At 41.7% G+C, this 23,923-nt stretch overlaps 1 protein-coding gene across 1 annotated transcript in view; it reads right to left on the bottom strand.

Annotated features, from left to right (window-relative positions):
• Window positions 1-753: 753 nt before the first annotated feature.
• The window catches only part of LOC310959777 (voltage-dependent T-type calcium channel subunit alpha-1I-like), a gene marked incomplete at its 3' end in the record, with an annotated part of 80,122 nt that continues 56,952 nt past the window's right edge, over window positions 754-23,923 (bottom strand). The window contains exons 28-36 of the mRNA XM_083931235.1: window positions 20,233-20,311; window positions 18,843-18,964; window positions 15,068-15,505; window positions 11,290-11,439; window positions 5,982-6,116; window positions 3,355-3,556; window positions 2,421-2,656; window positions 1,138-1,746; window positions 754-819 (exon numbers count right to left, since the gene is read on the bottom strand). Of these exons, the coding sequence (XP_083787361.1) occupies window positions 754-819; window positions 1,138-1,746; window positions 2,421-2,656; window positions 3,355-3,556; window positions 5,982-6,116; window positions 11,290-11,439; window positions 15,068-15,505; window positions 18,843-18,964; window positions 20,233-20,311 (2,037 nt within the window). The remainder of the gene's footprint in view (window positions 820-1,137; window positions 1,747-2,420; window positions 2,657-3,354; window positions 3,557-5,981; window positions 6,117-11,289; window positions 11,440-15,067; window positions 15,506-18,842; window positions 18,965-20,232; window positions 20,312-23,923) is intronic.

Below are 23,923 nucleotides of genomic sequence, written 5' to 3'. Positions count from 1 at the left end.
AAGAAAAAAAATAACCAATTTCACGAATCACTCCATGCAAGGTTATACCTCTGCAATCCGTCAATTTCTTTCATTTTCCACTGCCACTCAAGACCAATTTGACAGAGGCACAGAGCTTTGATCAGTCAATACCCATCTTCTGTTTTTTTTCTAAAATACAGAGGTATGGTGACGGGATGAGAATGATTTAATTCATGCCTTGGATACCTGAGCCTGTGCTCTCTTACACACACTCCATGGGCACACACTCTTGAACTCTTCTCCACCTTGCATTTTACTCTGAACTCAGCAGAAGGTCCTGTGCCAGAGTGAGTAGGACCTGTTGTTTCCGTCTGCCAGAACAGATGGACATTAGATCCGCTTTCTGGTTTCCCAGCCAAACAAATGACCTGCCTTCTCCTTTCCCAGCCTTCCTTCCGCTTTAATATATTCCACCATTTCCGTGCCTCCTCCCACTTACTTGCTGCACTGCCTCTGAGACGCAAACCCATCGAAACAGTCTCTGTTGGCATGGGTAGCTGCTTCAGTTTGGGTGCTTCTATTTTTGCATCACCCACAGTGAACCCAGGCTGACACGGGGAAAAGGAAACCACAACGACAAGACTCTTTCTTCTGTCATTGAGTTTACGCTCTTTTGTCTCTGCTCTTAATGACTCCCTGATATGAATGGGCATCCTGGTCTTCCAATGTGAACAGAACCTTCCATGTCCTCTTCTACAGGTACAGCCCATAATAGGGTTTAAGGATCTATCTTCAGATCTTGGGTCTTAACTCTGTAGGGCACTTCTTCACCAGCAGGCTATAACCAAGACCACTCCTCTAGGTAGCACAAAATAGGACAACGGCTTGTCACATATGTATAGAAATGGGTTGAGGGGGCAAGATGAGGGTTTGGTTTCAGAATACAGGACATCATTTGTCATCAAACCTCTCTCTCACTGATGGAAGCAGAGAGAGTGAGAGGGATAGCTATGGGTTTCGATCCAAGGAATGGAGAGACAAAGAAAGAGTGAATAGTAGGTTTCATCTGTTTTTCCGACAAGGCCCTACTGTTGTTTGGCTTGAGCTCTTCCCTTTGAACCCTTGCTCGCCATCTCCTATTTCCCCCTTTCCTTCTCTTCTTGTATCAACTAATACCCCTGTCCAGGGGTTGGCCAAGAAGCCTTGGGGATCCATAAGCTCCAAGCCCAGAATCTCTCTGCGGCCCTCCCTGCCCCGGGATGAAAGCAGCATCCCCCCTTGGTCCAGGCTGCCTGTGCTGTTGCACTTCTTCACTGCCCCTCCAGGGTACACTAGGGAGCTGGGCGACAGCAGAGATGTCAGCGACAAGCTGCTCAGTGTCTCTGACAAGTGCTCACTGTTGCCCGCTTGGCTGGAGCCACAGCCACCAATTGACGATCCAATACCTATGCCCAGGTCCTCGTCCGAAGGGTCAATGGAGTCGTCACGGGTGTAGCCTGGGCTGGTGCTACCTCGACCACTGCTCTGGCTCCGCTGGTGGCCCCTGGTGGCCTGGAGGGTGAGGGCCGATGAGGGGGTTGGCCTTGGTCTCAGGGTCTGGACTGGGGAGGAAATGGCAGTGCTGTCTTCAGGCAGCAGGAGCGGGCACACAAGTGGTAAGGGAGCTGTCGGCAACTCCAAGTTTTGTGATGGAGAGATGCTGAAGCTCAGTCCCTCTTCCAGGGTGGTCTGGAGGCTGCCCTCAGAGCTGCCTGTAGCAAGGGATGAGTCGCTCCGGGAAGGGTACTGAAGACAGAAGGAAGGGAGAAAGGTATTAATAATTTAATATATCACCAGCTGATGTATAGTATGTGTATACTTTTTTTGCCTCGCCATTAACATCTATCGATTTGCTCAAGCCTCTACTCCAATAAAACCTTACTATCTCTGTCCACTTATCGTCAAACCTAAACCTTTGCCCCTTTCACACATACACTGTTAACTTGAAATGATCTACGTGTGAAAAGAGCAGCTAATTGTGCAGACAATTCACAGCGAGCGACTGGGCGTGTCGATGACGTTTCTATCTTGCAGCTCATACAAAACCGGGAGAAAATAATCAAAGGTGAAGAAGGTGATTTACAAAACTACGGCAAAGAAAATGTCTTACTTGAGAGACAATGAGATTCTGGACCTTCTGTTGGTAAGGGCCGACACTGAAATTGTCAGACAAATTGAAGGAATGGCAAGAGACTCAGTTGTTTATGACCAAATCATGAACCACGACATGACGTGGTGTACTCACATCATGCCAAAACCAGAGTATTTCCAGTAAGTGTGAACGCATCTGACATGGGAAATCACCTGTTGTGTGCGACATGTGTGAAAGGAAAACTGTCCTTTCTTATATGAAAACGGAGTTCATATAAGAAAATGTTTGTATTTGACTGTGTTTTAGCCCTCTCCTCCCCTCCTCCTACCTGTGTACAGAGCATCTTGCTATGAGCTCCTGGGGAGCGGAGTGAAGCCCAGGAGTCTGGGGATGTCAGCCTAAGGCCCCTCGACAACCGTAGGCTCCTACTGCGGGGAGGTGCCGGGATGACTGCTCCTGCAGGGTGGAAGAACTCTGCAGGCAGATGGAAGAGAGGAGAAATGCCACTGGCTCCTCCTCCTCCTTCTTTGTTACTTTCTTTGTTGCTGCTGCTGGAAACACCACCTTGAAGAGGGAATACACTCTTTCCATTTCTATTCTGATGTCAATCAATTCTGATGCAATGTGTATTGCCTAGTACATGTTTATGTATGTACATAGTATATATATATATAATATTTAGAATCAACAGCACTTAAATAGGCAAACTATTAAGTCAGGTGGGTGCCGTGAGTGAATCTCTATCTCAGTCTAGACATATGCTTCGAAATGCTTCCTTTGTTGTTGCTTTGCAGGGCGGTGGGTAAAAGCACCAAGTGTTACACTGACAGATTTTTAGATACATGTTGTTTTATTTGTAGTGTGGGTCAATTGAATAAAACAAAGTAATACATCGCTCCGATTGCGGATCTGCACAGATGCAGATGCAAATCATTTCCCTTGTGTCCCTTGCATGCTCTCTTCCTCATTGTTGAGATGATTTCTGGACCTAAATAATCTCTCCTTAAATCCTCTCTTTGTGAAGACAATTCACAATATGTGAAAATCACTCTGGTTTAACAAAACCATATCATTTCTTGTCCATATTGTGTTTTTCAGGTGTCAAATTGACCTAATACCTTACTGCATATAATGAAGGCCGCAAAAAAACAGCAAGAAATGAAAGTGGAATTTAACTAGTACATATTTGAGTCTATTAATCATTAATAACTTAGAAATCAGCCTGGTAGTGCAGTGACTATACCTCATCTGGCTTTACTCACCAGGGCTACACATATGTGGTTTGTGTGTCTCCTGTAGTGCAGTCTCCACCTCAATGCCAGTGCTGAGAGCCCAGCAGGGTTGGCCCAACCCCTGCACCTGACTCTGCACCACAGTCTGAGTCTGGTGGCCTCCTACATGACTCCCTCCTCCTCCTCCACCTCCAGCTTCCTCAGAGCTGCGGGAGTCACTGCTGCATCTTCCCTGGGAGAGAACAGATGATCTGACATTGTAGGGAAAGTCGTTGACAATAAATCTCCAGGATAGATTAATCAAGAAGTGTGTGTGCATTTTCCCCAGTTTAATTAAAAACAACAACAACAAGATACATTTCACAAGTAGGGATAGGTTAAAAAACAAAAACGAGAAAGAATTATGTGCTGGAAATTGCTCACATCAACCCTCTGGCTTTTAATTGCTAGTGAAGGGGTGAGGACTGATTATGAGCCAAAAGAGTCTGTAATTGTCATGTTAATGTTATATATTGTAACAATAAATGTTTGTTCAGTGTGTGTGGTGGCTGCAACAGCTGGGAGCGGGAAGCAGGAGGTAAATTAAGGCAGGGGTTCAGCTTTATAAACTTCTACCCCGTACATTTTAATTACCATCATGTAGGGCCTGCAGAATAATCTGTGCATGTTTATGCACGTATATGCTTTTGTGCTTCCACTACTGTATTGCATCTCTGAGTCATTCAGTCCTAGCCCCTGAACAGCCGCCCTTCCAACAACATTGGCACACACACAGACACACGCACACACACACACGCACACGCACACACACACACGCACACACACACGCACACACACTTATTTACCAAACAATGTTTGACAAATGAAATCCCTAACCTTAGATCTTTTCTCACCTTCTGCCTTTCCCTCTTTCTCTATCCCTTTCTTTCCCTCCCTCCTCTAATGAGCAGTGGCTCACAGACATGCTTGGTCACTGCAGGCTTATCTGGATAACCAGAACCAAGGAGCATTACCCTATTACAGTGGAGGATATCCAAGAAGGACGGATGATATGGGATGGAGATAGAGGGGATAGAGGGAGGTGCAGAAAAGGTGTGCAATTACCAGAGGGGTACCACTGAGAAAGGAGAAGCGGGAAAGATAAAGTCGACAGGGGGAAAATGGGTGCAAGAGGGAGGCATGAGAGCCACCCGGGATAGCAAATACGGAGAGTCAGTTTTATTCATGAGAAGAGTGTGGACTCCTCAAAGACAAGATAGTTACCACTGATACACAGAGAGAAAGATATAAATGGCCCTAGGGAACCTACGGTTTATATATGTATTTCACAAGAGAGCCTATAGCATAGCCATGAAAAAGATTTTATTATGGTCATTTGTTTTGTGCTTCCTGGAATGATTATAAAAAACAAATCTATGAGCCTCTTCTATTGTTTGTGCTTCTCCTCTTCAGGGGATTAGGACATGCCGGTATACTGTACATGTCAAGTACAAAGTAGAGAGGCATACTAGAAATTAACCACAGTGAATTTATGGTGCAATTGGTATTATATTGGTCACTGCAGCTTTTTATTTCTCTAAAGCTTTTTTTTTTTAGTACAGAAAAAAGTTATACTGGCATGAAGTTGGATCTTCTTTGGCCTCAAAGTTCTGTATAAAGATGACAAGCAGGTATACGGGCCAACAAATATAACCCAGGGACTGACATTAAAGTAGAAACATTCACTATTCACTATTCACTATATGCTAGTTTTTACTAGGATCGCATTTACTTTATTTGGATCTTTATATGAAGGTGTAAAGACCAAATACTGTTTGAAATACAATGACATCTTTGTACATTTTTTTATCTGGCACCCAGTACTTTTTGGATGTTTGTGCCTCTTCAACTATCTCGGTAAATTTACCCACTGATCAAAGCTTGGATCCAATTTTTCTTACAGGTAAAATCTGTGTAAAAAATATGAATTATAATTTCTACATACTGTATTTCATTTTGGCCTCAGAAATTATTCCCACATTAGTTAGAAATAAGGTTGTCATGTTTTTATTTTTATTTTATTTTTAAAAACACTAAATCTACACTTCCATCAAGAAAAGTTACCAAATCTGAAAAGCGATATTTATTCAAAATCACTTTATTCTACATGTCGTATTTCAAATTCTGTCAAAATGAGAGAAGATCAAAAGTCACGTGACAAGAATTCTGTGGACTCTGAGTGAACTGCCGACTGTTTACACAGAGCAGAGCGAAGAGACAGGTCCTAATTAGAGGTTGTAAAAATGTAAATACTTTGAGACGATTAGCATGTGGAGCCACCATTTTCATTTTCCAATATTGGTAACACTTTGGCACTAGGAAATTGTTGTAATCATCGATTTCTTTTATTTTTATTTTTGTAAAATACATTTTCAAAGAAATTCAACTTGCATTGCTCTCTTTTGATTATGTTTTATAGCATTACAATTATATTATACCGTTCAATATACTAGTACATCAGCCATGATTGTGCTGTTTCCATAGGGGTGCAAAATTAGCCCACAGTGAGTAAAAATGTGTCAGGAGCAAAAAAACACCCAGAAACTGTTGGAGTTTAAAGGATAGGTGCCTTTTTTTCAGAAGTGTAGATGCTAATCTCCCCTTCCCACCATACCCACCTTGCCCTCTCGTGCCAGCAGCTGGTAGGCAGTATGTTCGTCCAGGCTCAGGTCATCTGGCAGGGCCGGGGACGAGGACTTGTCCGATAGTTGCTCTGACTTCAGCGATGCCTGCTCAATCTCTGCCATCCTGATCTGTTTTGCAAAAATGTACCTCTGTTATTCACGTCTTAAAACAGGATGGGTTAGGGAATAGGAACAGCAAATGTTTCAGACTTTAATTAATTAACAGACTGTGGTCTCACCAGTGCTAAACATAATGTGTCATTTACTCTAGGGATCACAACAACCACAATATCAGTATCTTACATCCTTGTGTACATAGATATTACATTTATAAAAGGATCAGCAACAATGTTTAAAAGATGTCTCTCGTGATTCCTTTGTTTCTACAGTATCACTTAAGAGGCCGATATGGGCTACACAGACAAGATAGGTAAAACCTCCGCCAAGTTTCGATACGCTTCACCAGATGCTGACAATTCAAAGTGGCCAAAATGCCGTGGCGCCTGTCTGTAAAGAGAGCAGGGTGAGAGATTTTCAAGAAGTAACAATATTGCTTTGTCATCATTCATTATACAAATATTTCCCAGTGCCCCCGAAAAATTGTGAAGAGAGAAGCTGAATGAGAGGCGAGAGGCGAATATTCGAGCAGTGCGCACACAGCAGGTGGATCTTTTTGTGTGTGCACCTGCAGTCTCTGCATGTAAATGTAAGCCATGTAAGCGATGCAAAAAATGTTTTCCCCCTATTAGGAGGGAAGTTGTAGCTGCACCAGAACCTCAACAGGGTTGCCTATAGCTACTGGGTATGTTTTCAAACACAACTGTACACTTAAATGTTTTTGCTGTATGTACGTTTTTTTGTTCTCTCGCACATTTACAGCAATCCTGAAGACACATTACCAAACACAGAATAATTGAAAAGAATTACCCCTCTCTCTCTCATTTGTTCCAACATTAGCTCCAGCTAAGTAAGTTTCATCAGGTAACTCAGCCTATTTGGCTATTAAATTGGTTTTAAATGATCGCCGCATGAGCCTCCTGTGAGCTCTGCCCTGCCCCTTGCAGCCCTTTTTTGGTGCACAATTTCCAAACATACTGCAAACAGTGAGTTGGAGTTGGAATTCCAGGGTTCAGGGGGGTGCCATGATGCGCTCAAGCAAGGTTGTCTTTAAAGAGACAAAGCAATAAATAGCAAGAGAGAAGCATTAGGAAGGGTACTTAAAAAGGGCCCAGTGAAATCCAATGGCGTGAAGTCTTTTAGTGATATATTAACACGTGCCCTTAGGTGAGAAAGAAAGAGGCTCATAGAGAAGGATTCATGGCTGATATGCAGCAGTAAATTACCATTGCCCAAGGAGAGAACAAGAAAGAAAGAGAGAGAGAGAGAATGAGGGAGAGAGAGAGAGAGAGAGAGAGAGAGAGAGAGGTGGGATGAGGCAAGGAAGCACAGCAGAAGCACAGCAATGTGACTCATTAATTTAAAGGAGCACTTAGCACTCTTTCTGTTTCATCTCATATATCTGCCCTCCCTAACGCCACTTTGTGACAGTACCGTATCTGCTGATTTGCTCTGGCACAGAGTTGGGTTGTAAATTGCTTCAAAAAGGGTCCCCGAGGGTCATCGGTTGGTACATTTATTGGCAGGTCATGGAAACTCCAGCCTTTCTCTTTCTTTATTCTTGGCTGTGCCTCCAGGGACAATGAAAAGGCACATTGGGTACAGGAGGAGTTACACAGTAGCTTCCAAGGTAACAGCAGAGATATTGAAGGCTTCATGAGGGGACTCAGGGCAAAGAACCAATCGAAAGTGTCCACTGCAGCATCAGAGCGAAGGGCGAAGCATTGTTTTATTCAGCTCGGGCGGGAGGCAATGAGAGGAGAAGACTGTGTGACTGAGCGAGAAAATAAGCATGATTTATATCTCATGATTACATCGCATGGCTCATGCGAGGACATGGTAAGCGTATGCAATAATTTATGATAAACATAGCAAACAAATGCAAGCACAGTCTGATGATAATTAGCACACAGGTTCATAAACAGGCACAACTCCTCCTTGCTGTATATTTCATACTACCAGTAATCACCGTAATTTAAAAAAAATCCTACACATAGGTGGTTTGGTAAGTATTGTAATGTTTGTCATAGTTGCATCAATGTAATATTTTTTGTTACTTATCAATAGCACAACACACAACATACATACACATCTACCCAATAGAAAAACAAAAACAAAAAAAGAGTCCAGTCATTATGCAGTATCATCATGGGATATTGTTTGCCGGGAAAATGCCATTTATGATACTGTTTAGCACTCTGCCTGTTTAGTTAGCTTTTATATGTCCCATATTGTAAAAAGTGCGATTTCCATGCCTTTTTAATTAAAAAGCAGGTTGAAGTGCTACATAAATACTGTGAAAGTATCAAAACGCTCAATCCACAAAAAAATGCCCACAGCCCATATTCAGAAGCTATGTCTTTAAACGAGGACTTCTGTACAGTTGTTATGTCACAACTATACTAGTGTATGTATAGGTAGAAAGTGCCACTACAGTCATTCCCTGGATTCAATGATGGTGCAGAGACACTGGAAGCACATATGCGGAAATGCATAAACGCTGACCAATCAGAGCAGACTGGGATTATTTTATGAGGGGGGGCTTAAATATTCAGGCGCTAAAACTGATCGTTTCAGGCAGAAGGGTGAATACAAAATAGATATATTCATACAAACAGTAGGTTAAAATGTGTTTTTTGAACATTAAGGCATGTATATATGTTCTAGTAGCAACCCAAAATATAAGAACAAACCTGAAAATGTGCATAATATGTGACCTTTAAGAATTATACTTTCAGAATAGCTTCTGAAACCCTGATGCCACCTATCGAGATGAAGCCCTTCCAAAAACAGTGTTAGATAAAGGATGGTGTGTGGACCACTCATATACGCTGAAGAAGTGCCTGTTTATGCTAGCATCTGAATAAATGGCAAAAGCCTTCACTTCTCCATTGAACTGTTCAATGCAGACACAACTGCAGTCAGTACCTCTCAAGTCCTTATTAGGCAGTTACTTGATGAATATTACCACTGTCACACACACACACACAGAGCCTCCCAAGCCTGATGGTTAAAGAACCTTGGAAATTAAAGAACAGTACAGGATCAGATACTGTAAAGTGATAGAGGGACAGCCAGAGGAGTGGAGGGATAGATGGGAAGAGGAAGCATGTAAAAGAGGGAGGAAAGATTGATGGTTTGACAGCGTCTGCAGACAGGCAGAAAGCAGGACTGACAGGTGAGGAGGTGTTGAGCCCAGCTATTGCTTCTTCTGAGCTGACCCGCTGCACTTTGTCATTGTGATGGACAACATTGGCACACAACAGTATGTTTGTGAGTGCGTTTTTTGCAGGATCCGTGTACAAAATACCCCAAAATACAGGCATAAGTAAAGGAGAGTATTGGTGCTTGCGTGCGTGAATGCATGCATATCAGGAATGGTTGCATGTGAGTATGCATGCAATGGGCCTCATTAATTTACATTTCTGCACATATGGAAAGCTGACATCATCTAGTGTCGGTATTGCATTTAATCAAGGGCTGAAATTCCCTGTTGCACTGTAAAACAATAGCACATAAAAAAGTTGACATGCTTTATAAAGCATGAAGCATTCAAACAGCGTTGTGTGATGAATGAAGCCCCGTGCGTGCGCACGTCCATGTTAGTGCTCTGTGTGTCCCTGCTGCAAATCTGCATGCAAGTAATGTGCTCCCAAACAGCATTGTGTGTGTGTCATGTATATGTAAGTTTGTGTGTGTTTAGAGTTTCAGAATTACTGAGTTTTATTATTCACTTGTTCACATAGTTGATGCAGGCACCATTGTGTTTTTCCACACACTGGTTAATCCCCTAGTGTCTGTATGTGTGTGTATAATGTTGGCGTATACTGATATATACGTATAATGTTTACTGTATATATTTGCACATGTGTACATATGTAAGGAAGGTAGCTGTCTTTCAGTCACATGTTTCTACCTCCATGGCTATTTGGTGCTTGCATCCAGTGGGAATTTATTTCAAAATGTTCCTCAAGTTTATTTTCATCCAACACCTGGGACCATGTTTACCAAGCATCTCAGAGCAAGGAATCAGGCATAATGAAGCTATATTTCTCAGAATGGAGTCAAAACGTTTTATACATAAAAGGAATGATTCAGCTTTTTGAAGTGGGGTTGTATGAGGTACTTATGAGTGCATTACCTATGGAATATTGTAAATATAGCATACACTTAAATTGATATTGTTTTTCAGAAAGGCCTGTTTTAGATGGATAACATATGTTTTGGCTTAGCTTTCACATCTGCCAACCACCATCTATTGCAGGTAATACAATGACTATGGATAAGTACCACCATGTAAATGTGATGTTTTTTTGTAATTGTTCCATCAACAAAATCTATCAAATTTACATTTATTTGACAACAAGAAACTGCAGGTATAACAACTGATTTGGGGTCCTCAAATCTGTGACTTCATGAGTCCATTTGAGCTGGTCCTCTCCTAACCACTAAACACGATAACAAAACTAGACCGGATGAGCCTGGTTTTGCTAAATTATGAGCGTAGCCCTTGGGAAGATGCGTCGTCGAAACACATCAACTGAACCGCAGCATTTTCAAATACACTACGGTTACTACGACTGCAGTCAGTTTATAGTTCAAATCTGGCTGCTGTGTGGTCGACTGAAATTGCTGCTCTCTCCCACTCACTGAAGCAACTGTCAAGCCAAAGAACAGCAGTAACAGCAGAGAGCAAGGAGGACTGCAGATTCCACCTGCAACTCTCTTCAGGAGGAAGTATAACATTTGCCCAAAAGATCATCACTAGATTTGTTGCTGGGCTCATTATTTATAAAACGGTCATAAAAGTGTCCAAGTCTAGTGGCACAGTTGCTAAATTGGCCACACTGGGGTAGTTTCTTTATAAATCGGTTTCACATTCTGAGGTCGGAGTATTTTTAATACTAGTGAAACTTATAGGAACTGATTCTGACATGTTTGATGAATATGAGCCTCCAGGTTGGAGCAGTGAACCTCAGTGGGTAGACTAAAAATGATCATGTTAAAAATGTATGCATCTATTTATAGTACTGTGGATGGGCCATGTCAGCCAAATGTTTATCCCCCCCAAAAAATGGATGTCTGAGGATGGATTTAATATCTGGGACTACTGCCCTCATCAGGTATATGTGTATGTGTGTATTGCAGATATACTGTAGGTGTATATGTGTGTTCATGGTGGTACCTCTTGTGGGTGGCCCTTGCAATCTTTGCAGATAGGTGGAGGAGAGGAATAGTGGTGGAAGACAGAACCGGAGAGGTTGTCGATCATCAGCATCTCCCCCTCCAATGTGTCCTTGATCAGGAGGGATACGCTGTCCAGCCATTGGCTCTCCTGGAACACACATACACATACACGCACGGACACATACACACGGGACGCAGGCCAGCAGACCAGTATTGCACGCAGGTGCAAACATGTGCACATGCGGACATGCGCGGACAAAGAACACGCAGGGAAATGCATACACCATCGTAAGGGTTTTAAAAGTGTCTGTGTGCACACGCAGGTATGCTTTTATACTATGTATTTACACACAAATGCACACAATCACTCATGAGCATATTCACAAACAGATTTCCCATCACCTCAGCCTTCATTTATAAAATTCAAACATGTTCTCTGTGTCAGAAATCATGTACAAATGAAGCACAACAAATCCCACACTCATACTTTGTTGGTCTTCAGGGCTAAACACTTTTTGGGGAAAAAAGGCTCTTCAATAGTATGACTCCAAACCCTCATTAGCCAAGTAACACATAATTTTACTGAGACTGAAAGCGGCGCAATTACATTTGATATATCGCCTCAATTAGGCGGTTCAATACCTTGTTAAAACAATTTAAGATTTAAGCATTTGCTTTGTGCTCTGGGTATTATTAGGTTTAAAGCAATTTAGATGGAATCAGTCAAGGCTTTTCCTGTGACTTCAATGATCACTCTTTGCTTGAATCTCACCAGAGAAGGAAACGATACAGACAGAAAAAGGAAACTACTTTTAAAAAAGATTTCTGTGTTTCTTGGCAGGGGGCTGTATTTCACAATACATGAAATGCATTGTGCCTGTATCACATTCATAACAGCCAAATAACTGTATTACATCAGCAGATATATCCCAAAAGATGCTGTGAAACGAGGTCACTCCTCTTCAATCCCCACACAAATCTATTTTACCAACATATTTCTACAACACCGCTTACAGGACTATACATAGATATCTTATGCAAACACAAATTTCTGACTCAAACTGTTATATTGCAACCACTGTTTGCTTTTGAAAATAAGGGGGGGCTATAGGAATTCAAGAGATAGGTTACTGTACTAGCAGCATTATAAATACACATACATCACGCTGGCTTATGAAACAGTGTTGCAGAGCCATTTTTTGGCACAATGCCTGTCTTTGTAAGGCTGACTCTGCCGTATCCAGCTCTTTTAATACATGCATTTCTAAAAAACATTTTTTCTCCTTCACACAGGCAGTCCCAATATTCTGTGTGGGTGGAGAGCTTGATATAAAATAATGTTTGACTGACTGGGGTGGCATAGGTGCTGGCCTCCATTAATAACTGTATTAGTGGACAACAATAGGGCCATTCTACAGGGAATGGAAGTTGATAGAGAGAGAGAGGAGCGAGCTGAAATTAATTACTGCATCTATCTGACTGTTACCAGCTCAGCTATTATCTCTCCTCCCCTAACTCTCTCGCCCTCCGTGTTTGTCGACTTCCTACAGTGTCGCCTCTAGTCCCTGTGCAATACATTACCAGTGTTTCAGCGTAGTTGAAATGACTCTTTTAGTGTGTACAATGCCACATTTTAGAATACACTAATTGCAATCATTCCTGAGCTCTTGAAGTCTCTGTCATTAAGACTCATCTGATGTATCAGCACTCTTTGAGTCTGTAAACATCAATTTTATCGATGACTAAAGCAATTCGACTTCATAAAACCAATTAGAGCCAGGCCAGTTCATTATCTATGGGTATATGTTTTCCGATATGAAAACATTTTTGATGATTTAGAAATGGTATTTATTTTATATTTTATTTATTCTTTATTTAAATGGTGAGCTACTATTTAGCTATTTATTCATGAATTTATTTATTCTTTATTTTCTCAGTGGTCATTTATAGAATTGCTTGACAAGGTAATACATTGTATGTATAATGTATAAAAATATGAACGTATTCTTTTTTAAAGTTATTAAAGAAAGCATTCGTATGAGTACATTTTTATAGTCATATGAGTATAAAACAGTGCAAAATACACATAAAGAAAGTCTATTGTCATTCCAGATTATTTAAAAATAAAAAAACACTTTATTGCCATATCAGTAATCAGTGATTTTCCCTCACTAAAACTGGTATTGGTGTCAGTCTTGCTCTTGAAAAATCCCATATCAGTGGGGCTCTAAAACCAATATTTCTCTTTCTAAAGATAGTGTCCCAAAGTCCCATAGTATATTCGCTGGACAAGCTACTGGTAATTGTATGACAATATGTGGAGATTCACAACCTCTTAAGCACCACAGCAAAAAGATGTCACTGTTTGGGTCCTTACATGAGCCCCCCCCCCCCCCCCCCCCCCCCGTGCTGTGCTCTGAATACATTGCATCGGTCTGCCACATCCCTTATTGCATCACTTCAGAGAGAGAGAATGAGGGGGGGATAAAGAGAGGGGGTAGGAAGCTGCCAGTGTGTTCTCCCTCTTTTGTATTAAGTTCCTTTGACGCACTGTGCTAAAAATGACTTAATGTAGCCAACTTTAGCTCTACAAAGGTGAGACTCTTTCTGGCAGCCGATGACTCATCTTTATGTGTTTCTGTGCTGATATCTCAGACTATCATTAGTGATTTCAAAATGGAAGTGTGTGTCTCTGCTGCTGTCAGACTGCGAGTAGAGTCTACACTCACACAGAGATGTAGGCAGTGAAATGATCATTGTAAAAGTGGAACCTGTGTGTGTGCAAGCCTCCGTAGTCTCGTGTGAGCACTGAAAGCTTAATTGAGAAAGTGATTGAAGTTGCTTATCTCTCCTTGATGACAACATGGGTTGCTCTGACTACAGTAAAGGGAGACAAAACTTTCAAAAAGTGCAGCCTTGCCTTGCCTCTAATTTGCCTGATATCACTTAAGTGTTTTGGTTTCATTTTAGAAAATACCTTTAATTTTAGCCCAATGTTTTTATGTGAATAAACAACATAGTATCTCTTTCCTTTTATCTGCCTTTTTTTGTGCTCCAGTATAAATAAATTATACAAAGAGATAAAATGACTAATCACACAATGTAGCAGTCAGTCAATAAGAAACAGAGCAATGGTTCTCTACTCTCTGCCATGTCAGCACCTTTCAAACACTATACAGAAATGATTGCCATATTATTGGCCTCTTTTGTATTCCTCCAGTTTGTGAGTGGAATATGTAATTCTCTCTGCATGAACTAATGCACTGATACTGACAGGCAGCTAGAGAAACACGAAAAAATACTTAAAAGTAGGGTTTTCTCTGTTACCCATCTGCCCCAGATACTGATCCAAATGGGTAATTATCCAGTAACTGCTGATACCGTGTCTGATCTATTTATCTACCTAACACTGCTGCCAAGTGCACACTGGGCATCCATTAAGACTGCAATGGTTCCACTTTTTGAAAGGACCACAGCGAAGCATTACAGCTGAGGTACAGCTGGCTTACATCTGGGATAAAATTATAAAATATGATCAGAAATGGATCTAAATGAATTATGATCTGATATTTGAGCAGCAAAATGGATCCATAATTAAAAAAAAGCCTGATATGCCTGATTCCGGCTCGAGGCATCCTCACTTACAGACACAAATACACAGGCCCACCCCCACCCACACACTCACATGCAAAACAAACCTTTCACACTATTAGGAAACAAATATAAGCAAACTCGCACTCCCTCTCACACACACAGAAATACACACATATACTCACTTGTGCTGGTGAGTACAGTGTCCGGCTCGAGTCATGAGAGTTGTATGCTCCCAAGTGCGAACTGCCGGCCGAATGCCGCATCCTCCGCATTCCTTCTCCCCTCTCTCCTCTGTCCTTTCCCCCTGAAGTGCCTCCAGGTCCAGCAGTGACTAGTCCTTTCTCCACTCTCCCACCCCCGCAGCCGGGAGCGCCCATGCAACAGAGGGTGCCCTGGGCCAGTTCCAGCTCAATTTCTGCATCCATCTCCGCCTCCTCTTGGGCCTCCTTATTGGAGTCGTCCAGGTGCTTCATCAGCACGGCCACCACCACATTGATGAGCACGAACTGGGCGGTGAGCACGAAGGAGACAAAGTACATGGGCGATATAAACTGAAGGCTAGGATTGCAGGCATAGTCCACATCTGTGCCATGGTCCGGTGGACATTCCCGCAAAGTGTCCTGGTGTCATAAAGGCAGAAGATAAAGAAAAAAGTCAGGACAGGGTTGACTAGGAGCAGAGGAAGAATGGCAGTGTAGAAGCGGACGTCCAAGAGACGAAATTGTTAAGTCATCACTTTTTTTGGATATAGCTTTGTGAAGGTACAAGAAAGTGGACCTTTAAGCAATAGCTCACGATGGGCTGTGGTATGTTGGGATTATACCATGGCTAAGAGGCGTGGTTCGGCCTGATGAACGCCCCTTAGCCACGATATAATCCCAACATATCACAGCCTGAAGTGGGCTATTGCTTTTAAAAAATGGTTACAATGGCTAACAACCAATCAGATTGCTTGATTCCCATCTGTTATATAAAATTACATGATCACCTGAACATGCATTCAACATTGAAAAATGTCATGTTCATTTTCACCAATAATAGTGGCAAACATGCAGAGAAGAAAAGCCAAGATCTAAATCTGTGATCTGCAACACATACTCATACCTAAACACACTAGGTTGTTTGTCGGTGACTCCTAAAACAACAAATATGACTGGCATTTATCATGCTATTTAACGTTGTGAAACAGTTGCAGTTTTAAAAATATGTTTAATGTTGTGAAAAATAACTCTCCGGTTAAGTTTGGGCAACAGCGCTTGTTAGCGTTTGGATTAGAGGAGACAAAAATGATCATGGATTGGCTTAAAATGAGACACATACAAACTACATTACAGTGTGTTTTGACTGAAATTGCTTTTGGGATACATTACAGACTTAATGTGTAACTAAAGTTGATTAACCTTAAAAAAAGTCAACGTTGACATTAGGTTTCACACTGGACACGGACAGTTCTTTTGGGTAAAAGTGCTGCGTTTGTTTGACCAATCCAACATCCTGACCTTCTTCCTTAATTTGGGGCTATAATGTGACCTTACTTCCTCATTGGCCACTAGAGATCGCCTAACAACAAACATAAATATGGGTTGAATTAAGCTGCCTGACAATCAACCTATACAGATGTTTTTCTGTGAGGATCAGCCACACCACCATCGTATTGCAATTGGTTTTCATTCACATAAAAAATATGAAATGCAGCTCATGTTAACAAGGCTCTTTGTATTCATGACAACTTGTATAATCATCACACACTTAATTGTTTTGCTTGCAAAGCAACAGGAACCTTTTTTCCCCCTCTGTAGCATTATTCTAGTGGTTTTCCACTCTGGTTAACATGCACTCAGCACTCAACACTCAGCGGAGTTCAGTCAGAGCAGAACCAAAGTGACAAGTGTTTTCTGGAGGAAGTACACATATCTCACCCCGGCTGTGACCACACATAACAATTTTAGGCCTCTGAGCTGAAGCTGGGTTTTTTTTCTATCTAATTTGGCATGACATTTACACACTGTGTTCCTTCACACAACATCTCCCTTTTCTGACTTCACTCCTTTTCTATCTTATTTCTTTACATATTTTTGTTCTTTCTCCCTCCAAATCCCCCACTTACTCACGCACATGCTCCTCTACCCTGCCCTTATATCATTTTTGCTGTAATTCACCCTCCAGGGGAAAGAAAGCAGGATAACTGGTCACTTCTTTTAATGCCCTTCCCATCCGCTCGTCATCCCTCTTATTACAGATCGCTGATGCACACTTTTCTCCCCACTGCCTTCTCACCTATCCTCCTCTCCCTCATTATTTCCTCTTTTCCCTATCTTCATTGCACAGCTAATAACCACTCTGCCTCACCTGTCTCTCACTAAACCAAAGTAGGTCTACCTGTCTCACGGACCAGAGGGTAATTTGACAGCTAAAATGACAGAGATTTACTCTGAGATGTACATGTAGCATCTGTGGCCCGCTGCTTTGCTTCATGGGCCGTTACCATCCACACTACCTGTATCCAGTGTGTGTTTAATGGCCCACGCCCGACGACACGCTCCAGCATAATCTCTATTGCCTTTGCAGCCTAGGTGTGCGGAGGAGTAGTGATAGCTGCTGGTGGTAGTACTGCAGATGTGTGTTCAGGGTAAATTGGTGTGTGTGTGTGTGTGTGTGTGTGTGTGTGTGTGTGTGTGTGTGTGTGTGTGTGTGTGTGTGTGTGTGTGTGTGTGTGTGTTTGTGTGTGGGTGTGTGCAATGAGGCACAGTCACTCCCCCACACATCAGTAAGGAAATCTCTGTTTTTGTGCTGAGCCAGCACATTTACTTTATATCAGTGAGTATCACTAGAATGGAAGAGAGACATAAGCCGCTTTCACACATGCACTCCAACCCTCAACTTATCTAGATACTACACAGAGAAGCTGAATGATGAAAATGTCCGGATCAGTCGGATTGGGCATCAAACAGACTTTACCTTTAAATTCAAAGAACGGCCAGAGATCTGTGGTTTAAAGCCCAGTTCAGACCAAAGATTCGCAATGCAACAAAACTGTTGAAATAGAACGTTGCAGGAGAAAGTTGCAGCAGTGTGAACTGACCCTTCTCGTTGCGAATCTACCCAGCTGTCAAATCGCAGGCAGCTTGTTTTAGAAAGTAATACACATCACCTGTTTCAACAGCTAATCAATCAATCAGAGGCTCAACGAGCGTGTGAGAGAGGGGAAAAAGAGATGGAAAGAAAGAGGGTGAAGCGAGCAATACAATGAATAAGTAGAGGGAGTAATCCAGAACAAAGCAGTGAATCAGGGAAATAAAACAGTATTTTTGCCTTTTCATCACAACTACAAATGCAGTTGTAACAAGTATCTCACTATTTCTGTCCTCATTTATATTTCATAATGCTACAAATTATATCCAGCTACGAAAAAAAGAGAAAAAAGTCGGATGTTAGAACAGAAATACAGAAAAGCGTGCTATGGAGAAGATAACCCGTCTCCCCTCGTCCCACCTTGTCCCACCTCATCTCACCTTTCCTCACCTTGTCTCACCTTGTCTCCTTGGTCTGAACAGGCAGGTTCCAGAACGTTGCAGACCTGCACGTTGCAAGTGGTTGCAAGTTTCAACTCGACTCATTGCAAATCTTTGGTCTGAACTGGGCTTACTATAATATGCTTCATGTACTGCCTCCTGCATGCTCTACCCAGGCACAACCCCTTGGCTAAACCAAATGGAGTGCTTCCAGTAAGTGAGAACGGATCTGAAAAGAACAATCTCCTGTTGTGTGCTACATGTGTGAAAGATTAATTCCAAAGAATCGGATCCGGACATTGTCTGAAGTTAATAGGTAGAACAGTTACAGAGGAGAAGTTTGTCTCATATCTCGCTCAAACCATCTCTTCACTCTTTTATTTAGTTCCTTATTTCTGTTTTTCCTTCTTTTAAAAACACAAATACCAAGTAAGTAACTTTGTACCTTCATGATGCCATTCCAGTTGTCGCCCGTGGAGACTTGAAACAAGGTAAGGAAGGCCATGCCAAAGTTCTCAAAAGTAGCGTGACGACTCATACCCTCACATGGGTAGTCTTCATTGCAAACTGGGGGTGAGAGTTAGATGGGTGGATGGATCGAGGAAGAGAATACGTTATCGGGTCACAGATAAGGAAGAGGCGAGAAGATAAAGAGAAAGGGAAAGTGGAACAGGAAGGTGGTAGAGACAACACAAGAAGAAGAGACTTGTGAATTTCAACATTTCACATGCCATTGCGCCCAGATACTGCAAAGGCATGCACCATTTTTTGTCACTAAGCTGCCTGGATGAGGGTCCAAACAAGCCAGCTCAGTGTAGACACAGTCTGTTATCAAATCAGTAGCAATGTGACCAAACACTCTCTTTGTCTTTGAGCTTATTTCCGAAGATAATCTCTGGAATGGCCTCAAGAAAGCGACACTTGCATTTGCCACTAATCCTTTCTCCTGCCAAACTCCAACAAAAAGCAACATTGCCAAGGGCTGCAGCTGCAGCACACAAGGGAAATGTGACAGTTCAGAAGATGTATCTTCAGACTTCAATGTGGATATTTTAGGACAGTACTTATGTATCAAAAATACTGGAGAGTGGGTTGATTCCCTAATGGCTTTGTGACTGCAGGAGGGAGAGCTGATGAAAAGGAATAAAGGATGGAGATTTTCATAATGAAGTTAACACGAGTCCTCATTTTTTTATGCGCAAACCCAGAGTTTACTTTAACGAGTGCACCAAAACTGCCACAACATTATTCACCCACTGGGCCAGACATTGACGTATGTTTTTTTTTTTTAAATAGCCTTACACCTACAGTGATGCTGTGTGGACAATGTGTGGATAATCCCCTCATATCAACAATCCCACATATACTCTATGTGTGATGATTAATCCAACTAGTGGAATGAGTGGATGAGTTTATGTACATTACGACATTTGTAATGTTAAATGCCAGATTATACACATTTCTCCAAAGTTTAACCATTATATTGTAAAAGGAAACTCTACCAAAAACTCAAAACATTTTTATAATCTACCCCATTATATTGGTCCAAATATGAAAATAGTTTTTCACAATAAATGATCATCAGCGTATCAAATGTGATCTTGTCTTTAAATGTTGTTTGACAATCATATGACAGCATGGGTTCTCTTGAGTCTTTAGAAGGTTCTTATCTGTAAGTTACCAAAGATCATGGAATGAATACATGGATTTGTAGTTAAAAAAACACCAAATATTTTGTACTACTGTATAATTTGCCTAACATTGTTTATATTTAAAGTGCACATGTCGAGACATAATCTTTTGTTGCATCGCGACTGGTTGTCATGAGCACTTACCAAGTTCTCCAAATAGCTCTACTCCTAAGGCGGCGTAGATGAAAAACAGCAGCATGAAAAGCAGACCCAGGTTACCCACCTGCAACGCAACACACACACACACACACACACACACACACACACACACACACGCACACATGCACACACGCACACACGCACACACGCACACACACACACACACACACACACACACACACACACACACACACAAAGGAGAACATCTTACTGCGCACGTGTTAGAAACAATTTGGCAGCATTCTAACATCTGCAACAAAAAAGTACTACCTAAACAGCATTATGGCTAATCAGCTATTAAATAGTAATTCAACCACGTTTTCAACACTGCCTTTGGGGTAATTAGCAGGAAATCAAATACAAGGTGTAAAGAGAGTGAATGAAAAATGTTGCATAGGACTCCAACTTGGTTCTAGCATGCTGCTCCCATATCCTGCTCAATTTTGCAAACTTCCTCTGAGACTACGGTACAACTGAACCTCATGATATTGCTGTGAATGTTTGTGTTTGGGACTTGGCTCTGTTCCACCACAAAAGAGCCGTCTGTTACCACAACTTAATGGTGATGAGGATGTTGTGCAGCAAACACTGAGGGCAAAATCTAGTCCCATTACAGGGATACAAAAGCCAGTCCCCTATTCACTGTTGTTAGCACTCCTCTAACAACACTGCTCCACTGGGAATGAGGGAATGCACTGACAAATAGTTACTGTAATTACACTCTGTATTCTAAAGAGATGTTTACATCACTCCACCTGTTTTTTTCAGGAAAAATAAACTTTAAACCTGCTGTTTACTTTGTAGGGTTTGCTTTAGGAATGCATCAACATTATGACAATGACAAAGCTTATTCAAAAGAAACTGCAAGATGCACTGCAATAAAATAGATTATGTTGAGATACTTGTGGCAGAGTTTTTTTTTATTTCCATTCGATGCAGCTAGCTCTACAATGATGCCTATATATAGAAGAAAATGATGGGGAAAAGAAAAGTTTTAACAATAATCCATAGTTTAGAGAGAAAGCTCCCAGTAAAGTCTAAAGAGTGTGACTGAATTTAGGTTACTCTCAGTTGAGGAATGCCATTTCTAGCAAAAGAAAGGTTAGGGTTGGGTCTTTGTTTATGTCAATGCGAATATGCTTTTATTTTTATATTAGTAAATTTCTTGATATGATTCACCTGGGCCTGTCTGCCTGTCTCCTTTACACACAGAGCTCACACCAATGCACATGACCCCAGGAAATCTGCATCCGTCTGGCTGTAGATACAGATCCCTGGCCTGGAGACCGGCATTCTATTGTAGGAGCTTTGTTCCCTCTGCCATGGCGGCACTCAATGAAACACTAGATGCTACGGTTAGCCTATGGTGTTACAGATGTATGTATGTATGTATGTATGTATGTATGTATGTATGTGTCTATCTATCTATCTATCTATCTATCTATCTATCTATCTATCTATCTATCTATCTATCTATCTATCTATCCATCTATCCTCCTTACAGTTAGCAGGTCAATTCTACACCTAACGAAAGAGTTGCAGGAGGTGCTGAAAACAAAACAAAATTTCAGCATACATATAATAGTAGTAATAGAATATATAATAGAAGTATTTAGCAGCATCTACAGTCCAAAAATACTACTTTTGATGAAGACAAATACTCTCCCATTACATGCAGCACAGTCTGATGAGCCCCTTTGGACTGAAATAATGGGAGTAATTGCCATACAACCTTTCATTTGGAGTGCTGTAATAACTCTAAATGTGACTGTTCTGGGGTTTGCCTCAAGTATATCTCCAATTTAATGCTATGGTGCTTGGTGTACTTAACAATCTGTGCTTCACAATGACTCGAGTCTATGTGGGACCCAGGATAAGAATGAATGCACGTTTGAGAAGTTTCACTAGGATTTAAGGGTGCTTTCTATGCAGATATTTATCTGAGAGATAATGTAGAGCGAGCGAATGGAACCACAACAGGGTGACGCAGGACTTGAATCACCCTGAAGGGGTTTCATTTGCAACAATGACCTGCTCACTACACATTATCCAACTTATTGCACATCTACTTACTAAATAAATCAATACTTTTGCACAAAATATTGATTTCAATGGAAAGCTAGCATTTTTTGCCACAGCAGACGTTACATCTACCATCTTATTTAAAGCTAAATATTTATTTTTTCATATAGGGGCATCTCTGTTCACATCTGTCTAAAGATATTCTGGTGGTTTCTCAGCTATTACCGGAGACGAGATAAAACAACTGGCTTGACTTAAGCACCAACATGATGTAGGCTATTAGTGTTAGTGAACGGCGTGTTGCAGCCATTTTCGCATCAATTGGGGAGGAGAGGATAATGGAGGACGCTTGTGGCTTAAATGACTTTGTGTCACTGCATCTTTGTAAAGACAGGGCATGAAAATGCATCCCTCCTAACATGTCAATGAGCTATCAAGCTTACTCATCCATTTATTGTAAGTATATGGATCCCTCATTATTTAGCTCCATGTCCTGTCATGGCCTATTAAATATATAAACTATTTGTGGATCTTTCGAAGTATTCATATCATGTCTATAAGCTCATGAATTATTATGCTAGCATATATCTGTCCCTGTGTGCCACAATGGCATTATCCATATTCTTTGGCTTCTTATACCAATAGCGACGTATTTGCCTGTTCCTTTGTTCAGCTTTATCCCGAAGCCTTTGCTGAAATACCAATACTGTCTTCAATATCCTATGTGATGTAATGAAGAAATGTTGGAAGCTTGCCATTTCATTTTCAGAGTGAAATATAGTATGATGTCAGCTCAGGATAATCTCTTGCCAGGTGTAACTGTTTCACTCTCACCCTTTCATTAACTGGATATGCACACACACCCATACACACATGGAGAGACCTCCTGCAATTGTTTAATTAGCCCTAGTTTTAATTACCTCCTCCTGGTGCCCTTGGGATAGAGCAAAGGGCTCAGTGTTAATGAGAGGGGGATCAATAGCAAAGAAAGACAAGGAATCTGTTCTCCCTCACCTCTGTGTGTCCTCCTTTCCCCACACCACCTGTTTCCCTCTGTTTGCTTCATCTTACTTTTGATGGTCAATGGGTCAGCCTGTGTGCCTGCACGTCCAAGAATGAGGCTGCAAACCACCTAACTTGTTTGTCTGGACAACTGTTTTTCTTTAAAGGAATAGTTTGACATTTTGGGAAATATTTAGCATTCCTACTGAGAATAAGATGAGAAGATCGATGCTACTCTAACGTCTGTAGGTCAAATGTGTAGCTGGAGCCAGCAGACGATTAGGTCAGCTTAGTTTTTATGGGTTTTGTACAAATCAAACCAACTAGGTTTAACCTGTTGTAGCAGAGACTTTGAGAGGTGCCGGTAGGCAGATTTTGTGATCTTTTAGCCACCTGAAAAGCGGTGGGAAGGCATAGAGAAGGCTGTCCGGCCATTCATGGACCAGAACATCCTGACCCAGAGGGCTGGTCGTCTCCATTAAGGAGAAACAGAGTGGGCAGTGGGCTGACTCCTTCGAGGCAAAGAGGTACACCTCTGCTCTGCCGAAGAGACCCCAAATGTTGTGCACCACCTCTGGATAAAGCCGCCACTCTCCTGGTGGAGGCCTGCGATGGGAGAGGAAGTCCGCGACCTGATTCTGATCTTCCAGTA

The sequence above is a fragment of the Echiichthys vipera genome (assembly GCF_963691815.1).
Source record: "Echiichthys vipera genome assembly, chromosome: 17".
NCBI lineage: Eukaryota > Metazoa > Chordata > Actinopteri > Perciformes > Trachinidae > Echiichthys > Echiichthys vipera.
Note: the sequence above shows the minus strand (reverse complement) of the source record. Positions and strands in the feature narration are given on the sequence as shown.